Source organism: Chiloscyllium plagiosum, chromosome 22 (assembly GCF_004010195.1).
Source record: "Chiloscyllium plagiosum isolate BGI_BamShark_2017 chromosome 22, ASM401019v2, whole genome shotgun sequence".
NCBI lineage: Eukaryota > Metazoa > Chordata > Chondrichthyes > Orectolobiformes > Hemiscylliidae > Chiloscyllium > Chiloscyllium plagiosum.
In genome coordinates, this window is record NC_057731.1 from 53,421,493 (window position 1) to 53,442,870 (window position 21,378).

Sequence of the window (21,378 nt, forward strand, 5' to 3'; positions counted from 1 at the left end):
TAGAAGTAACATATTAGCATGGATAAACGTTTGGCTGGCTGCAAGAAGCAGAGAATATGCAAAATGGGTCTTCTTCTCATTGGTAATATGTGATGAGGGGGACCCCGCAGAGGTCTTTGCTGGGACCTCAGCTGTTTACAATTTATATTCTACAGAATTCTAAGTTGTGGAGGGATCTAGGTGTATGAGTCACAAAAAATTAGTATGTAGGTACAACAAGTAATTGCAAAGGCTAATGGAATACTATCCTTTATTACAAGAGGAATTGAGAATAAATGTGAGGATGCTATGCTTCATTTATTGGTGAGGCTTTATCTTGAATATTGTGTGCATTTTTGGGCTCCTTATTTAAGAAAGGATGTAAATGCATTGGATGCAGAACATGGGAGAATTACTAGATTCATAACTGGAATGAAAGTGTTGTCTCAGACAGACTGGGCTTGTTTCCACTGGCATTTGGAAGCTTGAGAGGCAACTTGATTGAATTATATGAGATACTGTTTGGTCTTGAGGGGACACTGCTTAAAAATTAAGATTAAAGTGAAGAGAATATTTTTACTCTGAGAGTCATGTGACTTTGGAACTCTCTGCTTCAAAAGGCAGTAGAGGTGTGGTCATTGACTATTTTTAAGGCACAAGTACATAGATTCTTGTTGGGCAAAAGAATTAAAACAATTATTTGGATTAGCTGGCAATGTGGAATTTAAAACATAAACAGATCAGCCATGATCTTATTGGATGGCGGAGCAGGCTTGCAGATTTGAATGATCTATTCCTGTTCATAATTCATCTGTTTGTAATTTTAAGTCAACAGAAGTTGTTTGCAACAAAAACAGAAATTGGTAGAGACACTCAGCTCTGACAGCATCTGTGGAGAGAAAGCAGTCAATGTTTCGGGTTTGGTGACCCTGCTCATTTCAGATTGTCAGCATTCGCTTGCAGTTCTTTGTTTTTTGATGAGAAATTGTTTACAATTTGATTAACTTAAATTTCTGATACTTCAAAGATAGCTAAATATACTTAAAAACTTTTAAAAATTGCCACAGAAACCTTTTGGAACTAAAACAACGAATCTATGATTTAGTTTATTTAAATACTCTCACCTCCAATTGTAATGTAACTTTGTGATCGACTGATTGGTTTCCTTGGTTTACTTAGGGCCAACAGCATTGCAGTTTTTGGAGAGAGCAAAAGTTCATCAGCAGAATCGCCAGTTCTTTGTTTGATGCACATTTCTTTAAAACTCTCTGATCTAATGGCTGTCTCCTTTAAGATAACTGTACGCCCAAGTGTCCGGCTTCGCTCTGTCACTGGCTTTCCTGTCCTTTGTTCACCTGAAATGTCAACATTCGAGGAGGGAGACAACTGGAGGTCTGTTTGTATTGCAGTCTCTATTGTATTTAGACGATTGTACTGAAGAGATTTGGAGTCCTCTGTGGAAATACATACATCTACCATGTCAGTTGAACTGTGGGTAGTGGGGAGGAAGACCTGCAAAGAATCACTCATGGAGCTCAAAGGTGTCCCAGATGAATGAGATGAAGTGGAGGAATTTATGTCTGAGCCAAAGCGCTGAGAATGATTATTTGTCACTGAAAAAACAAAATGGCACTGCAATTTAGGATTAGGAAGAGTTATTTGGAAGACTAAAGGCTGCATTGAACAGCACCTACAAAGCAAAAATTTTGAATGACTTCTTTCCATGATTTTTCTTCCAAATGTTAGAGAAATATTTATAAATGTATTTTTGATTAACCTGGACACACAATTATTGCATGCTTTTTAATCAAAACACATCAAAACATTTTCCTGGATCTGTGTATAGGAGCAATGGAATACCCAGGCATAGTGAACCTCAAAGTCAGGAGGGTGACAGAACTATGCTTTTCATTACTTTAAATGCAAGCATTCATTCACAGACATGCACTCAACCCAAATGATTTTCTGACAGTTTCTATGCTTAGACAGAGAAAATCTAACTTTCCTTTTTTTTTATTCAACATGGAATGTGGGTATTGCTGGCTGAGCCAGCATTTATTTCCCATCCCAGATGGCATGCAGCCTTCTCAAATTGGTGTAGTTAGACCCACAAAGCTGTTAGGGAGGGATGTCTCATGCTTTGATCCAGCAACCAGTGAAAAACGGCACCATGTTTCCAAGTCAGGATGGTGAGTGACTAGAAGAGAAAGTTGAAGGAGGTGGTGTTCCCATATGTCTGCAGGTCATTCTTCTAGATGTTTGGGTCATGGGTTTGGAAGGTGCTGTGTAAGGAGCCTAAGTGCATATTGTGGAATGGTACACACTGCTGCCACTAAGTATCAGTGGTGGAGACAGTGAACATTTATGGGTGTGGTGCCGATCAAGCAGTCAACTTTGCCTCATGTCAAGCTTCTTGAGCACTGATGGTGCTACACTCATCCAGGCAAACAGGGACTATTCCATCACATTGAACATTGTGCAATCGTCAGTGAACACCCCTACCTCTGGCCTTGTGATGGAAGAAAATACAGCTGAAGATCATTTGGCCAAAGACACTACCATGAGGAACTCCTTCAGTGAAGTCCTACAGCTGACCTTCTGAACCATAACCACCTTCCATTGTACCAGGAATGATTCCTACCAGTGGTAGGGCTTTCCCAACTCCCATTGACTCTGGATTTGTTACAGCTCCTTGACGCCACACTTTAATACTTTCCAATCTTCAAATTTATCACCAATAATATGTTAGGATGTTACCATTTATCAGAAACATAGATACAGTTACATGAATACTGCGGCCGCAGAACATGGCCAGACATTGGGAATTCTGTGGCAAGTGACTCATCCCCTGACTCCTCAACTCTTTTACACCATTTAGAAACCACAAACTATAAGTATGACAGAGAATTCTCTGGTGTCAGATGATGTAGCTTTAACAAAACTAAACTTGCTCAACACCATCAAGGACAAAGCAACTAGCCTGAGTGAAACTCCATTCGCTGCCTTAAACATTAATTCCCTCCATCACCAGAACACTATGTTGCAGTATGTATCATCTACAATAAGCAAACTGTCCAAAGCTTCTCTAAACAAACCTTCCAAACCCTTGGCCTTGATCACCTACAAGGGCAAGCACTTCATCTAAAACTTCTCCTTCAAGTCACACATCATCCATCTTCGAGGTATCATTATTTCTTTATTATGGCTGTGTCAAAATTCTGGAACTTCCCACACAACAGCCCAGTAGGTGTACATTCACGACACACAAGAAGACGGTGCACCACTACCCTCAAAATGACAGTTAGGGATGTGTAGTGAATACTGGCCTTGCCAATGCCACACATCCTGTGAATGAATCAGAAAAGATCTAGGAAAATTTCTTCTTGTAGTTTAATTAAATAGCACATACTCATGATTTGACCAAGTTGTAATCAGGCAAAGATTTAGAAATATTTTGCTACTTGATGCTTATTATCAATTTCCTCATTGGATTTCTGGATATAATTGCAGGAGTGAATTGCCCACCCAAAAGTAGAAGCTGATTTCTTTGGATTGATTTCAATGGTATGAAAGAATAGCAGACAATCCACTCGCTATGATTTTTAAAAACTGATATTTCTGGAACATTTCTTGATGTTTGGAAGTTTAGTAAACATAACTCCATTAATCAAGAAAGGAGGAAGACAAAAGACAGGGAACAACAGGCTAGTTAGTCTGATGTCAGTCATAACGAAGTCATTTATTAAAAAATCTTAAACTGTGCACATAGAAAATCATAGACAAAGTCAATATGGTCATTCAACAGGCAAATCATACTTGACAAATATATTAATGTTTGGGGATGTAACTAGTAGGGTTGATATGGGGAAAACAGTGGATAGAACAAAGAACAAAGAAAATTTACAACCCAGAAACAGGCCCTTCGGCCCTTCAAGCCTGAGCCGATCCAAATGTACTGTCTAAACCTGTCGGTCAATTCCTAAGCATTTGTAACCCTCCGCTCCCCACCTACTCATGCATCTGTCCAGACGCATCTTAAATGAATCCATGCATGCCTCTACCACCTCTGCTGGCAATGTGTTCCAACCACCCTCTATGTGAAGTACTTGCCGTGTGTATCCCCCTTAAACTTTCCACCTCTCACCTTGAAAGCAAGACCTCTGGTTAACGAATCCTTCACCCTGGGAAAAAGCTTGCCTCTATCCACCCTATCTATACCCTTCATGATTTTGTAAACCTCAATCAGGTCCCCCCTCAATCTCCTTTTTTCTAGTGAAAATAAACCTAACCTACTCAACCTCTCTTCATAGCTAACACCTTCCATACCAGGCAACATCCTCGTAAACCTTCTCTGCACCCTCTCCAAAGCGTCCACATCCTTTTGGTAATGTGGCGACCAGAACTGAACACAATATTCTAAATGCGGCCGAACCAATGTCCTGTACAATTTTAACATGACTTGCCAGCTCTTATACTCAATACCCCGTCCAATGAAGGCAAGCAAACTATATGCCTTCTTGACCACTCTATCCACCTGTGCAGCAACCTTCAGGGTACAGTGGACCTCCACTCGCAGATCTCTCTGCCCATCAACTTTTCCCAAGGTTCTTCCATTCATTGTATAATTCGCTCTAGAATTAGACTTGCCTAAATGCATCACCTCACATTTGTCTGGATTGAAAGCCATCTGCCACTTTTCCGCCCAAGTCTCCAGTCTATCTATATCCTCCTGTATTCTCTGACAGTCCCTTATGCTTTCTGCTACTCCACCAATCTTTGTGTCATCTGCAAACTTGCTGATCATACAAACAGTGCCCTCTCCCAAATCATTTATGTATATCACAAACAACAGTGGCCCCAGCACTGATCCCTGTGGAACACCACTGGTCATCTTTCTCCATTTCGAGAAACTCCCTTCAACTACTACTCTATGTCTCCTGTTGCTCAACCAGTTCTTTATCCACATAGCTAGAACACCCTGCACACCATGTGACTTCACTTTCTCCACTAGTCTACAATGGGGAACTTAATCAAATGCCTGACTAAAGTCCATGTATATGACATCAACAGCTCTTCCTTCATCTAACAACTTGGTTACTTCCTCGAAGAACTCTAGTAAGTTGGTAAGGCACGATCTCTCCCGCACAAAACCATGTTGCCTATCACTGAGAAGCTCATTCGTTTCTAAATATAAATAGATCCTATCTCTTAGTACCCTCTCCAGCAACTTCCCCACCACCGACATCAGGCACACTGGTCTGTAGTTACCTGGAATATCCCTACTACCCTTCTTGTACAACATAAGCTACCCTCCAGTCCTCCAGCACCTCAACCGTATTTAAGGATGCCACAAAGATATCTGTCCGGGCCCCAGCTATTTCCTCTCCCGCCTCCCTCTGCAACCTGGGATAGATCCCATCCGGTCCTGGGGATTTGTCCACCTTAATAACCTCTAGCATACCCAACACATCTTCCCTACTTACGCCAACATGATCCAGATTAGTCAAACTTCTATCTCTAATCTCAACATTCATCATGTTCCTCTCCTTTGTGAACACTGATGCAAAGTAATAGTATAAGTGTATTTCAGAAGACATTCAATAAGATGCCACACAAATGGTTAATATAGAAGATAAAGGCTTGTGGATTTTAAGGGCTTGTGGACTTGGGGGTAATATATAAGTATGGGAATTGGATTAGTTAAAAGACCAGAATAAGAGCATAGGGATAAACATGCCACAAGAATCAGTGTTCAAGCTTCAGCTATTTAAAATCTATATTAATGACTATAATAAAGATACTTCTGACCTAGTGGCAAATGGCAATGGAATCACAGGAGGAAGCATTAAGACAGACCAATGGATCCTGGAGTGATTAAGTCAAGCCATTAGGCAGGGATGCTTTAGTCAAGCAGGGAGATATGGTAGAGGTGCGGGGAGTTTGGTTTCGGGGACTAGCAGGTAGGAGAGAAGAGGGCTACTATCTTTCCGTGTGCCATGTTGCAGAAAGGGTATTCCCCCAATCCTGCCAAGTTAGCATCCCCACTTCCTTCCCACCATTTAAAAAAACATTAAGAAAAAGTGTTGCCAACTCATGCTCACATCAGCTGCGTTGTGATGTGGGCAGCCAACTGGCTTAGCAACAAGTTCAAATGACAGTTAATTATTTATTTAAATATGACAGCAGACTGCAGGTTTTGGTGCTGATCTACTTAGTGTGATCAGAAAGTGAGCTTGCAGGCAAATGCAAAGATGGTGGGCTGGGCATCGCCCGTGTTTATGTACCCTCCCCACCAAAAGCATGTTTGCATGGGCACATAAAATCTAGTCTCAGGGATTTTGGTTGAAGGAATTTTTTTTTAAATTGTAAATGATTTACAATGATAATTTAATAAAATACATACTTGCCAAATTTACAAAGAGAAAATATACCTTAACTCTTATATTTTTTGATTTGAGGAATGTGACACAATAAAATATGATTGAAAGTTGTTTTGTTTATCATACCAGAAAACTCATACAAGGTACTGGATGGTAATATTTATTGAGCGAAACACAGAAAATTCTGGAGAAAATCTGCAGGTCTGGCAGTGTCTTTGGACAGAGAAACAAATATTCTGTGTCTGATGGGACTTCTTCAGGACAGCAGGATACTGAAGAAGTGTCATATCAGACCTAAAACATTAATTCTGTTTCTCTCCACATTTGCTGCCAGATCTGCTGAGTTTCTGCAGCATATTCTGCATTTGATTCAGATTTCCAACATCCACAATACTTTGCTAATACTTATTCAGAGTTCTATTCTGTACTTACATTTAGTCAACCAGCTGTATTCGGCCACCATTTCCTTGTATGCAGGATATTTACCAATTTCCTGAGCAAAGACATCACGTATATCAGTGATTTCACGAAAGTGTATTTGGAAGAGAATTTGACCCGAGAACCTGCTAAATAATAAATTCCCTGAAGCACACTTCACAGCTGAGAAGGTATATAGGGCACATTATGTGGCAACAGTGCACCATACTGCTGCAAATACAAATCATCTGGAAATTTTTTAACATCCAGAATATTCAAAATCATTCTTGTAGACAGTGTAATCCTCTCTGTACTTATATTGCATAGACATCCTTAGCTCTTCAAGCTAGTTTGAATTCAGCAATATTTAACCTTCATTTTGTTTTGGAACCACACATATATTTCTGATTGAATAGTGGAAATGCCAGGTTTGTGAAGTTAGAAACAATTAATGTTTCAGCTCTGCGAACTTATTTTAGGCAGACAAATCCAGAAGGAGGATCAGTCTGAAAACTCTTTTGAGGCTGCGTGATGCAGTTTCACAGGACTTTATTTTCTACAAGTTTCAACCAGGTTTTTGAGGCCTCAGTAAACTTGACATGGAAAAGGACATGAAAATGGACAGAATGATGTGGGCTAGAGTAGGCTCCTGTATTTCCTGCAAGCCCAATAGATTTACCTGTTTCACAACCCAGAACTAGCTGACAGCCCACGTCCAAGGTCTCCAACAACACATATCTCCCTGCCACCCAGAACATCCCCTCCAGCAATCTTTAAGCCTCAAAAATCTAACCCCATGATCTTTGTTGATCATCGTTATCACCCTCACCTTCTCCAAGACTATGATCTCTTCCTTCTGATTATAAACACAGTTGATCACAACCACTACTTCACAACAGTGAATACTTTCCCCAACCATAATCTCTTCCGCTCTACCCCTCTTCCCTGACTTTCTGTCCCAACCATGAACTCTTCATGTAGCAACATCTCTCCTTTTACACCTCCTTCCTCTCTATTCATTGGCCAGCTTTCCTACTCAATGTTAGACAATCCAGAGCCTACCAATTAGATGGGTTGCTAGGCAAAAAATCTCATGAAGAAATCCAAGTGTATCATGGTTAATTTTCCCAGGATATCTGGGAAGCCAGTGCTTCCAGATTTCCCAAACAAACTCCTCTTCTCTGTTCCAGTCAGAAACAGGGGAAGTTATAATGAGGAGCAAAAAGATGTCAGACCAATGAACTACATATTTCAGTTCCTTCTTTACAAAGGCGGGCACAGGTAACATCTAAAAGTGTTTGAGCTCACAGGGTCTAGTGAGAGAGAGGAAGTGAAGGAAATCAATTTCAGTAGGGAAATGTGTTGGGGAAATTGATGGGATTAAAGGATTATAAATCTCCAAGATCCAATCTTCTACAACCCAGAGTAATTAAGGAGGTGGCTCTAGAAATAATTGGTGCATTGGTGGTCATCTTTCAAGATTCTTTTGACTCTAGAATAGTTCCTTGGGTTGGAGGGAAGCTAATATAACCCGATTATGAAATAAAAGAGGTAGAGAGAAAATAGATAATTACAGACTATTAAGCCTAACATCAGCAGTGGGTAAAATGCTAGAGTCCATTGTAAAATATGTGTTAGCAGAGCACTTGGAAAACAGTGGGAGGATTGGACAGAGATGGCACGGTTTTATAAAAGGGAGATCATGCTTGATAAATCTACTGAAATTTTTCAAGCATGTAAGTAATACAGAGAGCCAGTGGATGTGGTTTACTTAGACTTTCAGAAAGTTTTTGATAAGGTCCTACAAAAGAGATTAGCATGTAAAATTATAGCACGTGATTGGGGTTATGTACTGACATGAATAGAGAACTGGTTGACTGACATGAAATGGTAGAATAAATAGACTTTTTTCCAAGTGGCAATCAGTGACTAGTGGGGTACTGCAAGGATCAGTGCATGGACCCTAGCTATTCACAATATATATTAATGATTTAGATGATGGAACTAAATGTAATATCTCCAAGTTTGTAGGTGACCGGAGGGTCAACTGTTAGGAGGACGCTGAGGTACTCCAGTGTGATTTGGACAGGTTGAGTGAATGGGCAAGTACATGACAGATAAAGTAAATTGTGCATAAATGTGAGCTTTGGTAGCAAAAACAGAAGTAGAGAAGTTTGCTGATGATCGCACAACGTTCAACATAATTTGTGACTCCTCTGATACTATAGCAGTCCACGTTTAAATGCAACAAGATCTGGACAATATCCAGCCTTGAGCTGACAAGTGGCAAGTAACATTAATGCTGCATAAATGCCAGGCAATTACTATCTCCAATAGGAGACAATCTAACCACTGTCCCTTGACATTCGATAGTGTTAGCATCACTGGTTAGCAAAGTTAGATCACATGGGATCTAGGGAAAGCTGACTAATTGAATACAAAATTGGTTTGACAGTAGGAGACAGACAGTAGTAGTGGAGGGTTGTTGTTCAGAGTGGAGGATTGTTGTTCAGACTGGAGGCCTGTGACCAGTGATGTTCCACAGGGACTGGATTTGGGTTCACCGTTGTTTGTCAATTTTATAAACGATTTGGATAAGAATAGAGGAAGCATGGTTGGTAAGTTTGCAGATGTTTACCACATATCAGCCATAATCTGACTATTGCCCCTTGATATTAAATTCTATTGCCATTACTAAATCTCCCAATATCAACATTCTGGGGTTACCACTGACCAGAAATTCAACTGGTCGCACCATATAAATACAGTGGCTACAAGAGCAGATCAGCGGCTAGGAATTCTACAGAGAGTAACTCACCTTCTGACTCCCCAAAGCCTGTTACAAGGCACATGTCAGGAGTGTGATGGAATAATCCTCACTTGCCTGAGTGAGGGCAGCTCCAACAACACTCCGGAACACTCAACATGTCATCATCCAGAACAAAGCAGCCTGCATGACTGGCAAACCATGCACAAGCATCCACTCCCTCCACCAGCGATTGCTCAGGAGCAGCAGTATTTACTATCTACAAGATACACTGAAATTCACTAATCCTCCTTTGACAGCACCCTCCAAACACTCAACCACTACCATTGGGAAGGACAAGGACTGGGAATACAGCCACTGAATGGCAGAGCAGGTTCAATGATCTGACTGAATATTCCTGCTCCAATCCTTTATGTTTCATGTTCCGTTCTGTTTCCCAGACAGTTTATGTTTTGGTTTCACTGTTGTATATCAGATTATTAAGTAGATTTGGAAGACATTCAGCACAGCGAATCAAAGCTTCCAGATTTGTGAAATCTTCAGCATTTTACCATCTGTTATTTTCACTGATACATTATCAGATGAAAGTACTGTAAATTGTTGTGATCTCAAGGGTATAATTACCTTCTGTAACTCTTTAACAGCAAAATGATACAGCTACATGATTTATGAAATAGTGTACTCATTTTGTGATTTGCACTATATTGTTAGAGTATTCACTACACAGTATAAATTCTAACAATTATTTAAATGTAAACTATACACAAAGAGTACTCTTAATCAGCAAATTACTGTCACACTTCTTTCTTTTCCAGATGTTAGTCTATTGTATACAAACAGATCAGTTTAATACCTCATTATCTGATGAACACCAGAATTTAGTGAAACTAATGCAACTTGCCAAATCCCAATGTTAACATGAAAAGAAAATATTTTCTACAGAAATCTATTTACACTTTAGAAATGTTTAAAATGATGTTCTGGAAATTAAAATTCAATTCTGCATGACAATATTGCTATGCATTGCAGATACAGTGATATATTTATGATTACCTTAACTGTCAGCATCACATGTGTGTAACTCTTCAGGATTTCTACTGCCTTACTGTGGGTAATTTTCTCAAAGCTTATTCCATTGGCTGCCAGTATCTGGTCACCAACTTTAATGCCATTCTGTTCTGCTAGTCCTCCAGGATCAACTCTACCAATAAATAATTATCCTTAATACAAAGGCATTCAATAAAACAGGAAACAAAGAGACGGAAGCAATTGGAGCATTTGCGATGTTTAGCTGATAATTTACTACACAAAGTCTGGATGTACTCAATTTATGATTGTTGGTCTGGCAATAGTGAATAACTACAAGTGCCTGTGATACCTTTAGATCATGAAGGAGAAACAGACAAGATGTCTACTTCTGATAGTTACCCAGCAATTGCTGCTGGAAATACACATTGATGGTAGCAAGAAATATACATTAATGATAAAATTGGGTGGGAATTGAAATCAGGAGTATTGCACCTTACATTTGAACGGCCTGTGACACCCACCATCTCAGTTCACAGATAAAGACAAATAAAAAGTTCCTGTACCAACAGGACGACAGCCTGGAAAGAAGTTATAAGTTTCAAGAGGAGGTAAAGGGAGGTTAAAGGTTGGTAGGAAATAAAAATATTTTTGAAGCATTCACGTAGGTAACTGGCCCCAGACTTAAAGGTGCTCCACATCATTTTTCAAGACACTGTGCAGAAAAAAGAGACGAGATGACAATGTCCCCTTTGAAATTTCTCATTCGCAGCCTGTTTGATTCACAAGCAGTCCTTTTAAGAATATTGCTCAGTTGGGCACCATGCAGCTTTGAAAGGCAAGGGCAGTAGATGGAGGGGGCAATTGAAACTGGTTAAAACACATAGTGCAAAGCAGGCTGGTGGCAAACCATATCTAATTTATTTTTCATTGACTTCAACCTAAAAATAAGTTTTATGCAATGTAAAATGGATAGCCGATTCACTATCAGCCTGCTGTAGACTTAGGCGAAAGTGAGGACTGCAGATGCTGGAGATCAAAGTCGAGATTAGAGTGGTGTAGGAAAAGCACAGCAGGTCAGGTAGCATCCGAGAATCAGGTAAAATTGACGTTTTGGGCAAAAGCCCTTCATCAGGAATGTGGCTGGGAGTCTTGGGGTGGATAGATAAATGGGAGGGGGATAGGGCTTGGGTGGGGGGGGGGGGGGGAAAGGCAGCTGAGAGTGCAATAGGTGGATGGAAGTGGGGGTGAAGATGATAGTTCGGACAGGAGGGTGGAACGGATAGGTGGAAGGAAGATTGACAGATGGTACAGGTCATGAGGATGGTGCTGAGCTGCAAGGTATGGAAAATGAAGAACATGAAAGTATCGGAAGGGTCAAAGCATGAAGAACACTAGCAACCTGTGTTCTGTGGAAGGCAGAATGAGATAACCAAAGTGGAACATTCTTACACCAATTAGCAAAGGTTAAGGCTGAAAGGTCACTATGGCGAGATGAGACAACACAAATAATAAAGCAAGTTTCTCTGTTAAGTGTTTTATGACAGGATTGGGACAATAGATATTTGGAACATGACATTAAAATATCTAATTAATAGTTAGTAGAGTCAGCTTGAGACAGGAGACTATTGTAACAGATGGAATAGCTAAATATCTATCATGACAGGTTAGTCTGGAATGGAAAGACCACTGTAGCATAGTTAGCAAAAAAAATCTAACTGTGACATTAGAATAACATTAAGTAGAATGTACAACTAAAGAGATAATGGGAATTAACATCACTGGTTTATTGTGTAGCTAGAGTGAAGTACTTTGATTAATATAGTTGGACATGTTGATAAGCTAACAGAAACATGATAAAAAAATATAAAACTCCACAGACCCTGAGGTTCGTGGGCATTCGAGAATCTGTCAAGGTTTTTTGTTTGCAAATAAAAGACCTACTTCTTGAAGAACTCTCTGCGTCTCCTGGTGGTTCTCTGTATTTTCTCCACAACAAAGGTTGGAACTGGGATAAGGTGGGGGGAAGGGAAATGAGGAGACTGGTGAGGTCCACATTGATGCCATGGGGTTGGAGGCTCCCGAGGTGGAAGATGAGGCATTCTTCCTCCAGGCATCGGGTGGTAAGGAAGTGGCGATGGAGGAGGCCCAGGACCTGCATGTCCTCGGCAGAGTGAGAGGTGGAATTGAGATGTTCAGCCATGGGGCAGTGGGGTTGGTTGGTGCATGTGTCCCGGAGATGTTCTCTGAAGCGCTCTGTGAGTAGGCGTCCAGTCTCCCTAATGTAGAGGAAACTGCATCGGGAGCAACGGATACAGTAAATGACGTGTGCAAGTGCAGGTGAAACTTTGATGGATGTGGAAGGCTCCTTTGGGGCCTTGGATGGAGGTGAGGGGGGGTGGTGGTGGAGGTGTGGGAGCAGGTTTTGCAATTCCTATGGTGGCAGGGGAAAGTGCTGGGGCAGGTGGGTTATTGGGGGCATGGACCTGACCAGGTAGTCATGGAGAGAACGGTCTTTACGGAAGGTGGATAGAAGTGGTGAGGGAAATATATTTCTGGGGTGGAGTCCATTTGTAGGTGGCAGAAATAGCGGAGGATGATGCAATGTATGCAATGAATGCAGAGGTTGGTGGGGTGGAAGGTAATGTCCAGGGAGGTTCTGCCATTGTTGCGGGAGGGGTGGGGTTAGAGGGCAGAGGTGCAGCATTTAGATGAGATGCGCTGGAGGGCATCATCAACCACTTGGGAGGGGAAACTGTGGTGTTTGAAGGAGGAGATCATCTGATCATAGAGACGGAGGAATTGGGAATAAGGGATAGCATTTTTGCAACAGGCAATGTAGGAGGAGGTGTAATCCAGGTAGCTGTGGGAGTCGGTGGGTTTGTAGAAAATGTGTCCATTTTCCTTCCCACCTATTTGCTCCACCCTCCTCTCCGACCTAACTCCCTCACCCTCACCCCCACCTCCACCTCCATCCACCTATTGCACGCTCAGCTACCTTCCCCCCAGCCCCTCCCATCTCCCATTTATCTCTCCACCCCCAAGGCTCCCAGCCTCATTTCTGATGAATGGCTTTTGCCCAAAGTGTCGATTTTCCTGCTCTTCGGATGCTGCCTGACCTGCTATGCTTTTCCAGCACCACTCTAATCTTGACTCTATTGTAGACTTAGGCTGTCAATCAATTTAATCTCTGTGTAACATTGAAGAAAAAAGCACTATTATTTATTTACATTCAAATATCAAAGCAAAATGATGCTCATCCTCTGAAAAAATATGAAATTGTGTTGAAATATAAAAGTACTCTTTGTGACAAGCAAATTTCATTGCAAACAGTCCCATGTTGTTCTAATTTTGTGCAGTCATTTGCATGACCAGATTTACAGCATTTCCCTCTTCACAAGAAGTCTATGTACATATTTTCAACATGATTAATTAGAACCTGCAAATATTTTTGTTGGCCTCACTGAAAAGCCTTTTTGAAATTAGTTTACTATTTGCTTATCTATCGCTCTGTTGATTTTTTGCACAGTTGACCTCTTGAAAGCACATAAGGGTATATTTCCAACAATACATTATTCTGTTGAAAGTTATATGTGGTTGTGTAAATTATTTCTTGCATTATTTTAAAACAGGCATCAAAAAGTTTAAAAATGGATTTTTTATGCAACAAAAAAAAGGCATAGATCACGATATATCTCAATATCATGACCCTTCGCAATTTATCAGCTAGGTGTTCGTTCTTTCAAAATAAAGAATAAGGACCATGAGACTTCACTCGTCACACTTCAATACCCAGCAAGATTACCATGCTGATTAATTTTGAATCTATGCTGTCAATAGAAACTTGGACCTTACCTGGACACATATATTCCCAAACCAAATTCCTTTCCACCTCTGATATTAAAACCAAGACACACATCATCTGAACTAGTGTAAAGATGGATGATTCTCCTGGCTCCATCCTCAGATACACTGTCTGCAGATATTTGATTTTTTTCTGCTATTATTCTTCTTGTTACAGTATCAACCCTAATGGAAGAAAGCAGAATTTTTAGATATACATGGGCAATGATGCATTAACATAATTTCATATGCAGTAAATACATTGAAATATTTGGATATGACACCAATTTTATGCAAAATTACACCACAGAAAGAGATATCTGGTGCAACCTTTTTAAAGTTTGTTCACAGGATGTATAGAATTCCTTTTTATCCATAGAATTCCTCCAGTGTGGAAACAGGCCCTTTGACCCAACAAGTCCACACTCAGGAGATGCCAACACAGTAAGTCAAGGGCAGCCTCTTAGATCAATCCAGCGGCTTGGCCACGGTCAGGGTGCTCTCAGTCCAGGCCAATCTTTGCCTCTGTATCTGAGAAGTAAATCATCGTCAGCCCTATGTGTCATTGTAGCCAGTATGAGGGCTAATGCTAACACAATCTTTGTTCTAAAGAAGGATCACTGGATCCAAAATGTTAACTCTGCTTTCTCTCCACAGATACTACCAGACCTGCTGAGTTTCTCTACCAGCAATTTCTGTTTCTGCTGCTGCTTGCCTTTGGTTTAGGAGAATGAAAAAATTATATTTTTTATTTTTGTGACATTCCCAGAAGGCCTGTCTGAAGTTTGATGCAACAACATTTTTCCCTGGAGAAAGGAGTGAGTTCAGTACAATTAGGAAATAGATTACCACAGTGCAAGGATTTAGTTTGAAAATTCAAGACCGGAGTTGTTTGGTTAGAAACCTGAAGGGGTTATTTGAAGGTAAGAAAGATTAAGCTCAGCTGTGTGAATAATCAAGGAAAAGGCTATTAAATTCTTAAAACTGAGAATTGGAAGAAACATTCAAGTCAAACTTATAGATATGATAGAGAAGGGAATTCTTTTTGGTGTTTAAGTACTTTAAAGTGATGGCATTCTGATTGATTGGATTTTAATTTGTTATGTGTGTTGAAATCTTACAAATGGTGTTATATGCAAACAGCTTGGTTTGTTCTATTCCATCCTCATTTCTTTGGATTAATAAACTTCTATTTTGTTGCTAAAACCAAATCTCAGTATTATGCACTTGTGTTTCAGTGAAAGACCACCATGTTAACTGAAAGGAAACAAACTATAATCTATCAAGCCATATCAATCAGTCTGGGATCTGACTAGTCCAGTAGTAATATCAGCTTAGATCATAACAGCAAGAGAAATTTGACCATAGGACCTTTTAGAATTCAAGTGACAGCATCAAGTATACATCATATGATATCTGCCTCTTCCACCTTTAACATATTAAAATTTCCAATTGTGCTAGAATTTGCTCTAAGTACTCCAAAAGTGTCAGTCACAAATGTTCAAGCTCAAAGCACCATTAAAAAAAAGTTTTTAACTTTCTGTTATTCATCCACGCTACTTACTTACCATGTGGTCAGTTCTCGAGAAAACTTGATCCCTGGAACTTTCCCCAAGCGTCTTATTACCAAATGTAGGTGATGGCTTCCAGTGAGCACAGTGACAGCACTTCCCATGGTGATATTCTCTAAACTAATTCCATTAACTTCCATAATTTTATCACCTACGCAGAGCCCACTTTGCTCTAAGCAGATAAACAAAGCAAAAATAAAATAATTGATAACCTGTGAAAGTTTCACTGCTCGTAATTGTATTATAATATTTGCTTATAACATCAAGTTCTCTCTTTCAGATACAAGCAGATGTTGGAAAGAAGGATGAGATAAAGGAATGGTAATATTTTTAAAGGACAAGATGTACAATGTACAACTTTTGTCCTTCAGTTTCAAGCCAAAAATACATTTAAATTAATGGAAAATAAGTTCAGAATTCTTGTTTAAATATATTAAAGTCATGACTTACCAGCTGCACTTCCTTTTTCTATTCTGCTCACAAATATTCCAAGACCATGTTCAGAACCCCCACGGACACTGAATCCCAACTTCCCATCAAGACTTTTCCCCACTGTGATGGTGTGGATCGCCTCAGCTGAATTGTATTCTTCAGTACCAGCTGGGGAAATATTAGCAGAACTCAATATGTTTCATTGCATTAATTTGATCTCTATTTGAATCTCAAGATAACAGCTGAAGGTCAGGTACCTCTCTGAAGTGAGTGAGAAGAAATCAAAATGAGAAAAAGCTGTAATGAATTAACCTCTCTTACAGTTCTTACATTAACTTAAAAGCAGGGAAAGCTACTTTATATTCCTGCTGTGAACGAGTGCACGGATAGTGATTAGATTGAAATTCTGAAATCATGGTATAATGTCCTTCAAATCAGCAAGAGAGATGCTCCAAACTTGAATATTAATTTAATTGCCAAAGTGCCCAGCTCAGCTTATTTTTTGAATTGTATCGCAATTGTGTCAGAAGATTGTGAGCTCCAGCCACATCCCAAGACCTGAGCATAAACTTTAGGCTGACTGAGGGAATCAACTGTGTCTGCCACATTTTCCACACTTCTGCTTTTATGCCTTACTGTCCCTCTGAAAACCACGATAGGGTTCCCCTTGTTTTGTGTGTTCCACCCCACTGGTCTCTATATTCGACAAGTCATTTCCACAACCTCCAGCATGATGCCACCACCAAACCTATCTTCCTTTCTCCCCCCCAACCTTCCGGTATTATGAGGGGACTATTCCCTCTGTGACACCTTGCTCTACTTCTCAGGTACTCACAAGGGGAAACAGTTTTAATGTAAAGAGCAGGAAGATAGAGACAGGAACCTTCAAGACATTTAAGAACTATTTAGATGTACATCTGAAACACCACAAGGCTCCAGGCCAAGTGCTGGACAATGGGATGAGAATAGATGAATACTTGATGACCACGCAGACACAATGGACTGTAAAATTTCTTATACCTCACTATGATCTTGTCCCTTTTGCATGGCAACCTTCCATCTAACACAGGAGATTTGCCATCTGTAAGCAGAATAGCAAATTGGTGAATTAAAATAGTCTACTAACATTCAAATGAGTCCACCAACTTCCACAGTTACGTTGACTACATTTCCTCATATCCTGTATCATGTAAGTAACTCCATTCTTCCACATTGGTTTTTCTGCCATATTTGTTCTGATATGTAAGCTTCCACAATGGCACTTCAAGTAAGTCTTCCTTCTTTCTTAATTAAGGAACGACAACCCTCCCCACCCCACCAATCTGTGACAGTTTAAGGTGAGACCAGAGGCCTGTGACCAGTGGCATGCTACAAAGATCAGTGCTGGGTCTACTGTATTTTGTCATTTATATGAATGATTTGGATGTGAATATAGGAGAAAGTGTTAGTAGGTTTGCAAATGACACCAAAATTGGTGGTGCAGTGGACAGCCAAGAAGGTTGTTTCAGCATACAATGGGTCATTGATCAGAAGTGTCAATGGGCTGAGGAGTGGCAGATGGAATCCAATCTAGATAAATGAGGTGCTACATTTTGGTAGGGCAGATCAAGGCAAGACCTAGACACTTAATGGCAATGTCCTGGGGAAGTGTTGCTGAACAAAGAGACGTTGGAGTGCAGGTTCATAGTTCCTTGAAAGTGGAGTCGCAGGTCGACAGGGTAGTGAAGAAGAGGAAAAAAAAACTGCAGATACTGGAATCCAAGGTAGACAAGCAGGGGGCTGGAAGAACACAGCAAGCCAGGCAGCATCAGGAGGTGTGGAAGTCGGCGTATCAAGTGTAATCCTTCTTTAGTGGCACGTTTGCCTTTACTGGTCAGTGCATTGAGTAAAGGAGTTGTGAGGTCCTGTTGTGGCTGTACAGGACTGATTAGGCAACTTTTGAAATATTGCATTCAATTCTGGTCTCCCTACTATAGGAAAGATGTTAAAACATAAGACATAGCAGCAGAAATTAGGCCCTTCAGCCCATTGAGTCTGGTCCGCTATTCAGTCATGGTTGATAGGTTTGACCCGCTCTTTCCCCATAACCTTTGATCTCCTTGGCAATCAAGAATATAGCTATCTCTGTTTTAAATATATTCAATGACCTGGCCTCCACAGCGTTCTGTGGCAATTCAGCCACTCTCTGGCTGAAGAAGTTTCTCCTTATCTCTATTAAAGTGGCATGGTGGCTCAGTGGTTAGCACTGCTGCCTCACAGCACCAGGGTCCCAGGTTTGATTCCAGTCTCGGACAACTGTCTGTGTGGAGTTTACACATTCTCCCTGTGTCTGCGTGAGTTTCCTCCCACAGTCCAAAGATGTGCAGATCAGGTGAATTGGCCATGGTAAATTGCCCATAGTGTTAGGTGCTTTAGTCAGAGGGAAATGGGTCTACTCTTTGGAGGTTTGTTTGGGCTGAAGGGCCTGTTTCCACGCTGTAGGAAATCTAATCTATTTTAAACAGTCTTCCCCTTACTCTAAGGATGTCCCCTCAGGTCCTCATCTCTCCTACCAATGGAAACATCTTCCCAACTTCCACTCTGTCTAGGCCATTCAGTATTCTTGAAATTTCAATCAGATCCCCTCTCATACTTCTAAACTCCATCGAGGATAGTCCCAGAATCCTCAAACATTCCTCATATGTTAAGCCTTTCATTCCTGGGAAAATTGAAAGAGTTCAGAAAAGATATACTGTATAATGATGTTGCAAAGGTTGAAGGGTTTCAGCTAAAGGGAGAGGCTGAATAGGCTGGGGCTATTTTTCCTTGACTGTTGGAGGCTGACGGGTGGTATTACAGACGTTTATAACATCATGAGGGGCATGGATGGGTTGAATAGACAAGGTATTTTCTCCAGGGTAGGGGAGTTTAGAACTAATAGACATAGGTTTAAGGTGTAGGAGAAAGATTTAAAAGGGACATAAGAGGCAACGTTTTCACACAAAGGGTGGTGGGTGTGTGGAATGAACTGCCAGAGGATGTGGTGGAGACTGGTACAATTACAACATTTAAAAGGCGTCTGATTAGATATATGAATGGGAAGAGTTTAGAGGGATATGGGCCAAATGGGACTGGATTAATTTCAGATATCTGGTTGGCATGGACAAGTTGGATTGAAGAATTTCTTTCCATTTTGTCACTACGCTTGTGATCTAGAATCCAAAAGCTATTACTCTGGGGTCATGGGTTCAAATCTCACCTTAATAGCTACTGGAATTCAAATTCAATTAATAAATCTGGAGTACAAGCTCCTGTCAGTAATGATGATCATGATAATTGTCATACTTATACCACTGTATACTTATGCCCTTTGGGGAAGGAAATGTGACACACTTACCTGCTCTGCCAATATGGAACCTTGGGCCCATAACAATGTGAATGGCTCTTAATTGTCAGCTGAAATAGCCATGCTCCCGATTAGTCAACAGCTCTCAGGCAGAACTTCTTCCCCAACGCTGGGCAGAAATCTGAGCACTAAGTGCTGAATGGCAGCCACCATTGGCAGTGAAAGCTTTCTTGAAAAATGTGGTGCTGGAAAAACACAGCAGACCAGGCAGCATCTGAGGAGCAGGAGAATCGACATTTCGGGCATAAGCCCTTCTTCAGGAATGAGGCTGGTGTGCCAAGCAGGCTAAGATAAATCAGAGGGTTGGAACTGAGATAAGGTGGGGGGAAGGGGAATGAGGAAGCTGGAGAAATCTACATTCATCCCGGGTGGTTGGAGGGTTCATAGGCGGAAGATGAGGCGCTCTTTCTCCAGGCGTCGTGTGGCCAGGGTCTGGCAATGGAGGAGGCAAAGGACATGGGAGAGGGAGCTAAAGTGTTCAGCCACGGGGAGGTTGGGTCCATTGGGGCCTTGGAGGGAGATGAGGAGGGGGGTGTGGGCGCAAGTTTTGCACTTCTTGCAGTTGCGGGGGAAGGTGCCGGGAGTGGAGGTTGGGTTGGTGGGGAGTGTGGACCTGACGAGGGAGTCACAGAGGGAGTGGTCTCTCCTGAATGCTGATAGGGGTGGAGAGGGAAATATATCCTTGGTGGTGGGGTCTGTCTGGAGGTGGCGGGAATGACGAAGGATGATATGATGTATCTAGATGTTGGTGGGGTGGAAGGTGAGGACCAGTGGGGTTCTGTGGTGAGGACCAGTGGGGTTCTGTCCTGGTGGCGATTGGAGAGGCGGGGTTCAAGGGCGGAGGTGTGGGAAATGGAGGAGATGGGTGGAAAGCGTCGTCGACCATGTCGGAGTGGAAATTGCGATCTTTCAAGAAGGAGGCAATTTGAGTTGTTCGGTAGTGGAATTGGTCCTCCTGGGAGCAGATGCGGCGGAGGCGGTGGATTGGGAATATGGGACGGTGTTTTTACAGGGGGAAGGGTGGGAGGAAGTGTAATCTACGTAGCTTCGGTCATGGAATTGGTCCTCCTGGGAGCAGATGCGCCAGAGGCGGAGGTCGGTAGTGGAATTGGTCCTCCTGGGAACAGATGCGGTGGAATTGGTCCTCCTGGGTGCAGATGTGGCGGATGGTCCTCCAGGGAGCAGATGCAGTGGATGGTCCTCCTGGGAGCAGATGCGTCAATTTCCCCTCCGACGTGGTCGACGAAGACCGTAATTTCCCCTCCGATGTGGTCGACGACGCTTTCCACCGCATCTCCTCCACTTCCCGTACCTCCGCCCTTGAACCCCGTCCCTCCAATCGCCAAGGACAGAACCCCACTGGTCCTCACCTTCCACCCCACCAACCTCCAGATACATCGTATCATCCTCTGTCATTTCTGCCACCTCCAGACAGACCCCACCACCAGAGATATATTTCCGTCTCCCCACCATCAGCATTCAGGAGAGACTACTCCCTCCACGACTCCCTCGTCAGGTCCACACCCCCCACCAACCCAACCTCCACTCCCGGCACCTTCCCCTGCAACCGCAAGTGCA

At 41.7% G+C, this 21,378-nt stretch overlaps 1 protein-coding gene across 1 annotated transcript in view; it reads right to left on the minus strand.

Annotated features, from left to right (window-relative positions):
• The window catches only part of pdzd7a (PDZ domain containing 7a), a 110,676-nt gene that overhangs the window by 72,121 nt on the left and 17,177 nt on the right, over positions 1 to 21,378 (minus strand). The window contains exons 3-8 of the mRNA XM_043713079.1: positions 16,434 to 16,583; positions 15,981 to 16,155; positions 14,425 to 14,598; positions 10,597 to 10,744; positions 6,792 to 6,852; positions 1,104 to 1,592 (exon numbers count right to left, since the gene is read on the minus strand). Of these exons, the coding sequence (XP_043569014.1) occupies positions 1,104 to 1,592; positions 6,792 to 6,852; positions 10,597 to 10,744; positions 14,425 to 14,598; positions 15,981 to 16,155; positions 16,434 to 16,583 (1,197 nt within the window). The remainder of the gene's footprint in view (positions 1 to 1,103; positions 1,593 to 6,791; positions 6,853 to 10,596; positions 10,745 to 14,424; positions 14,599 to 15,980; positions 16,156 to 16,433; positions 16,584 to 21,378) is intronic.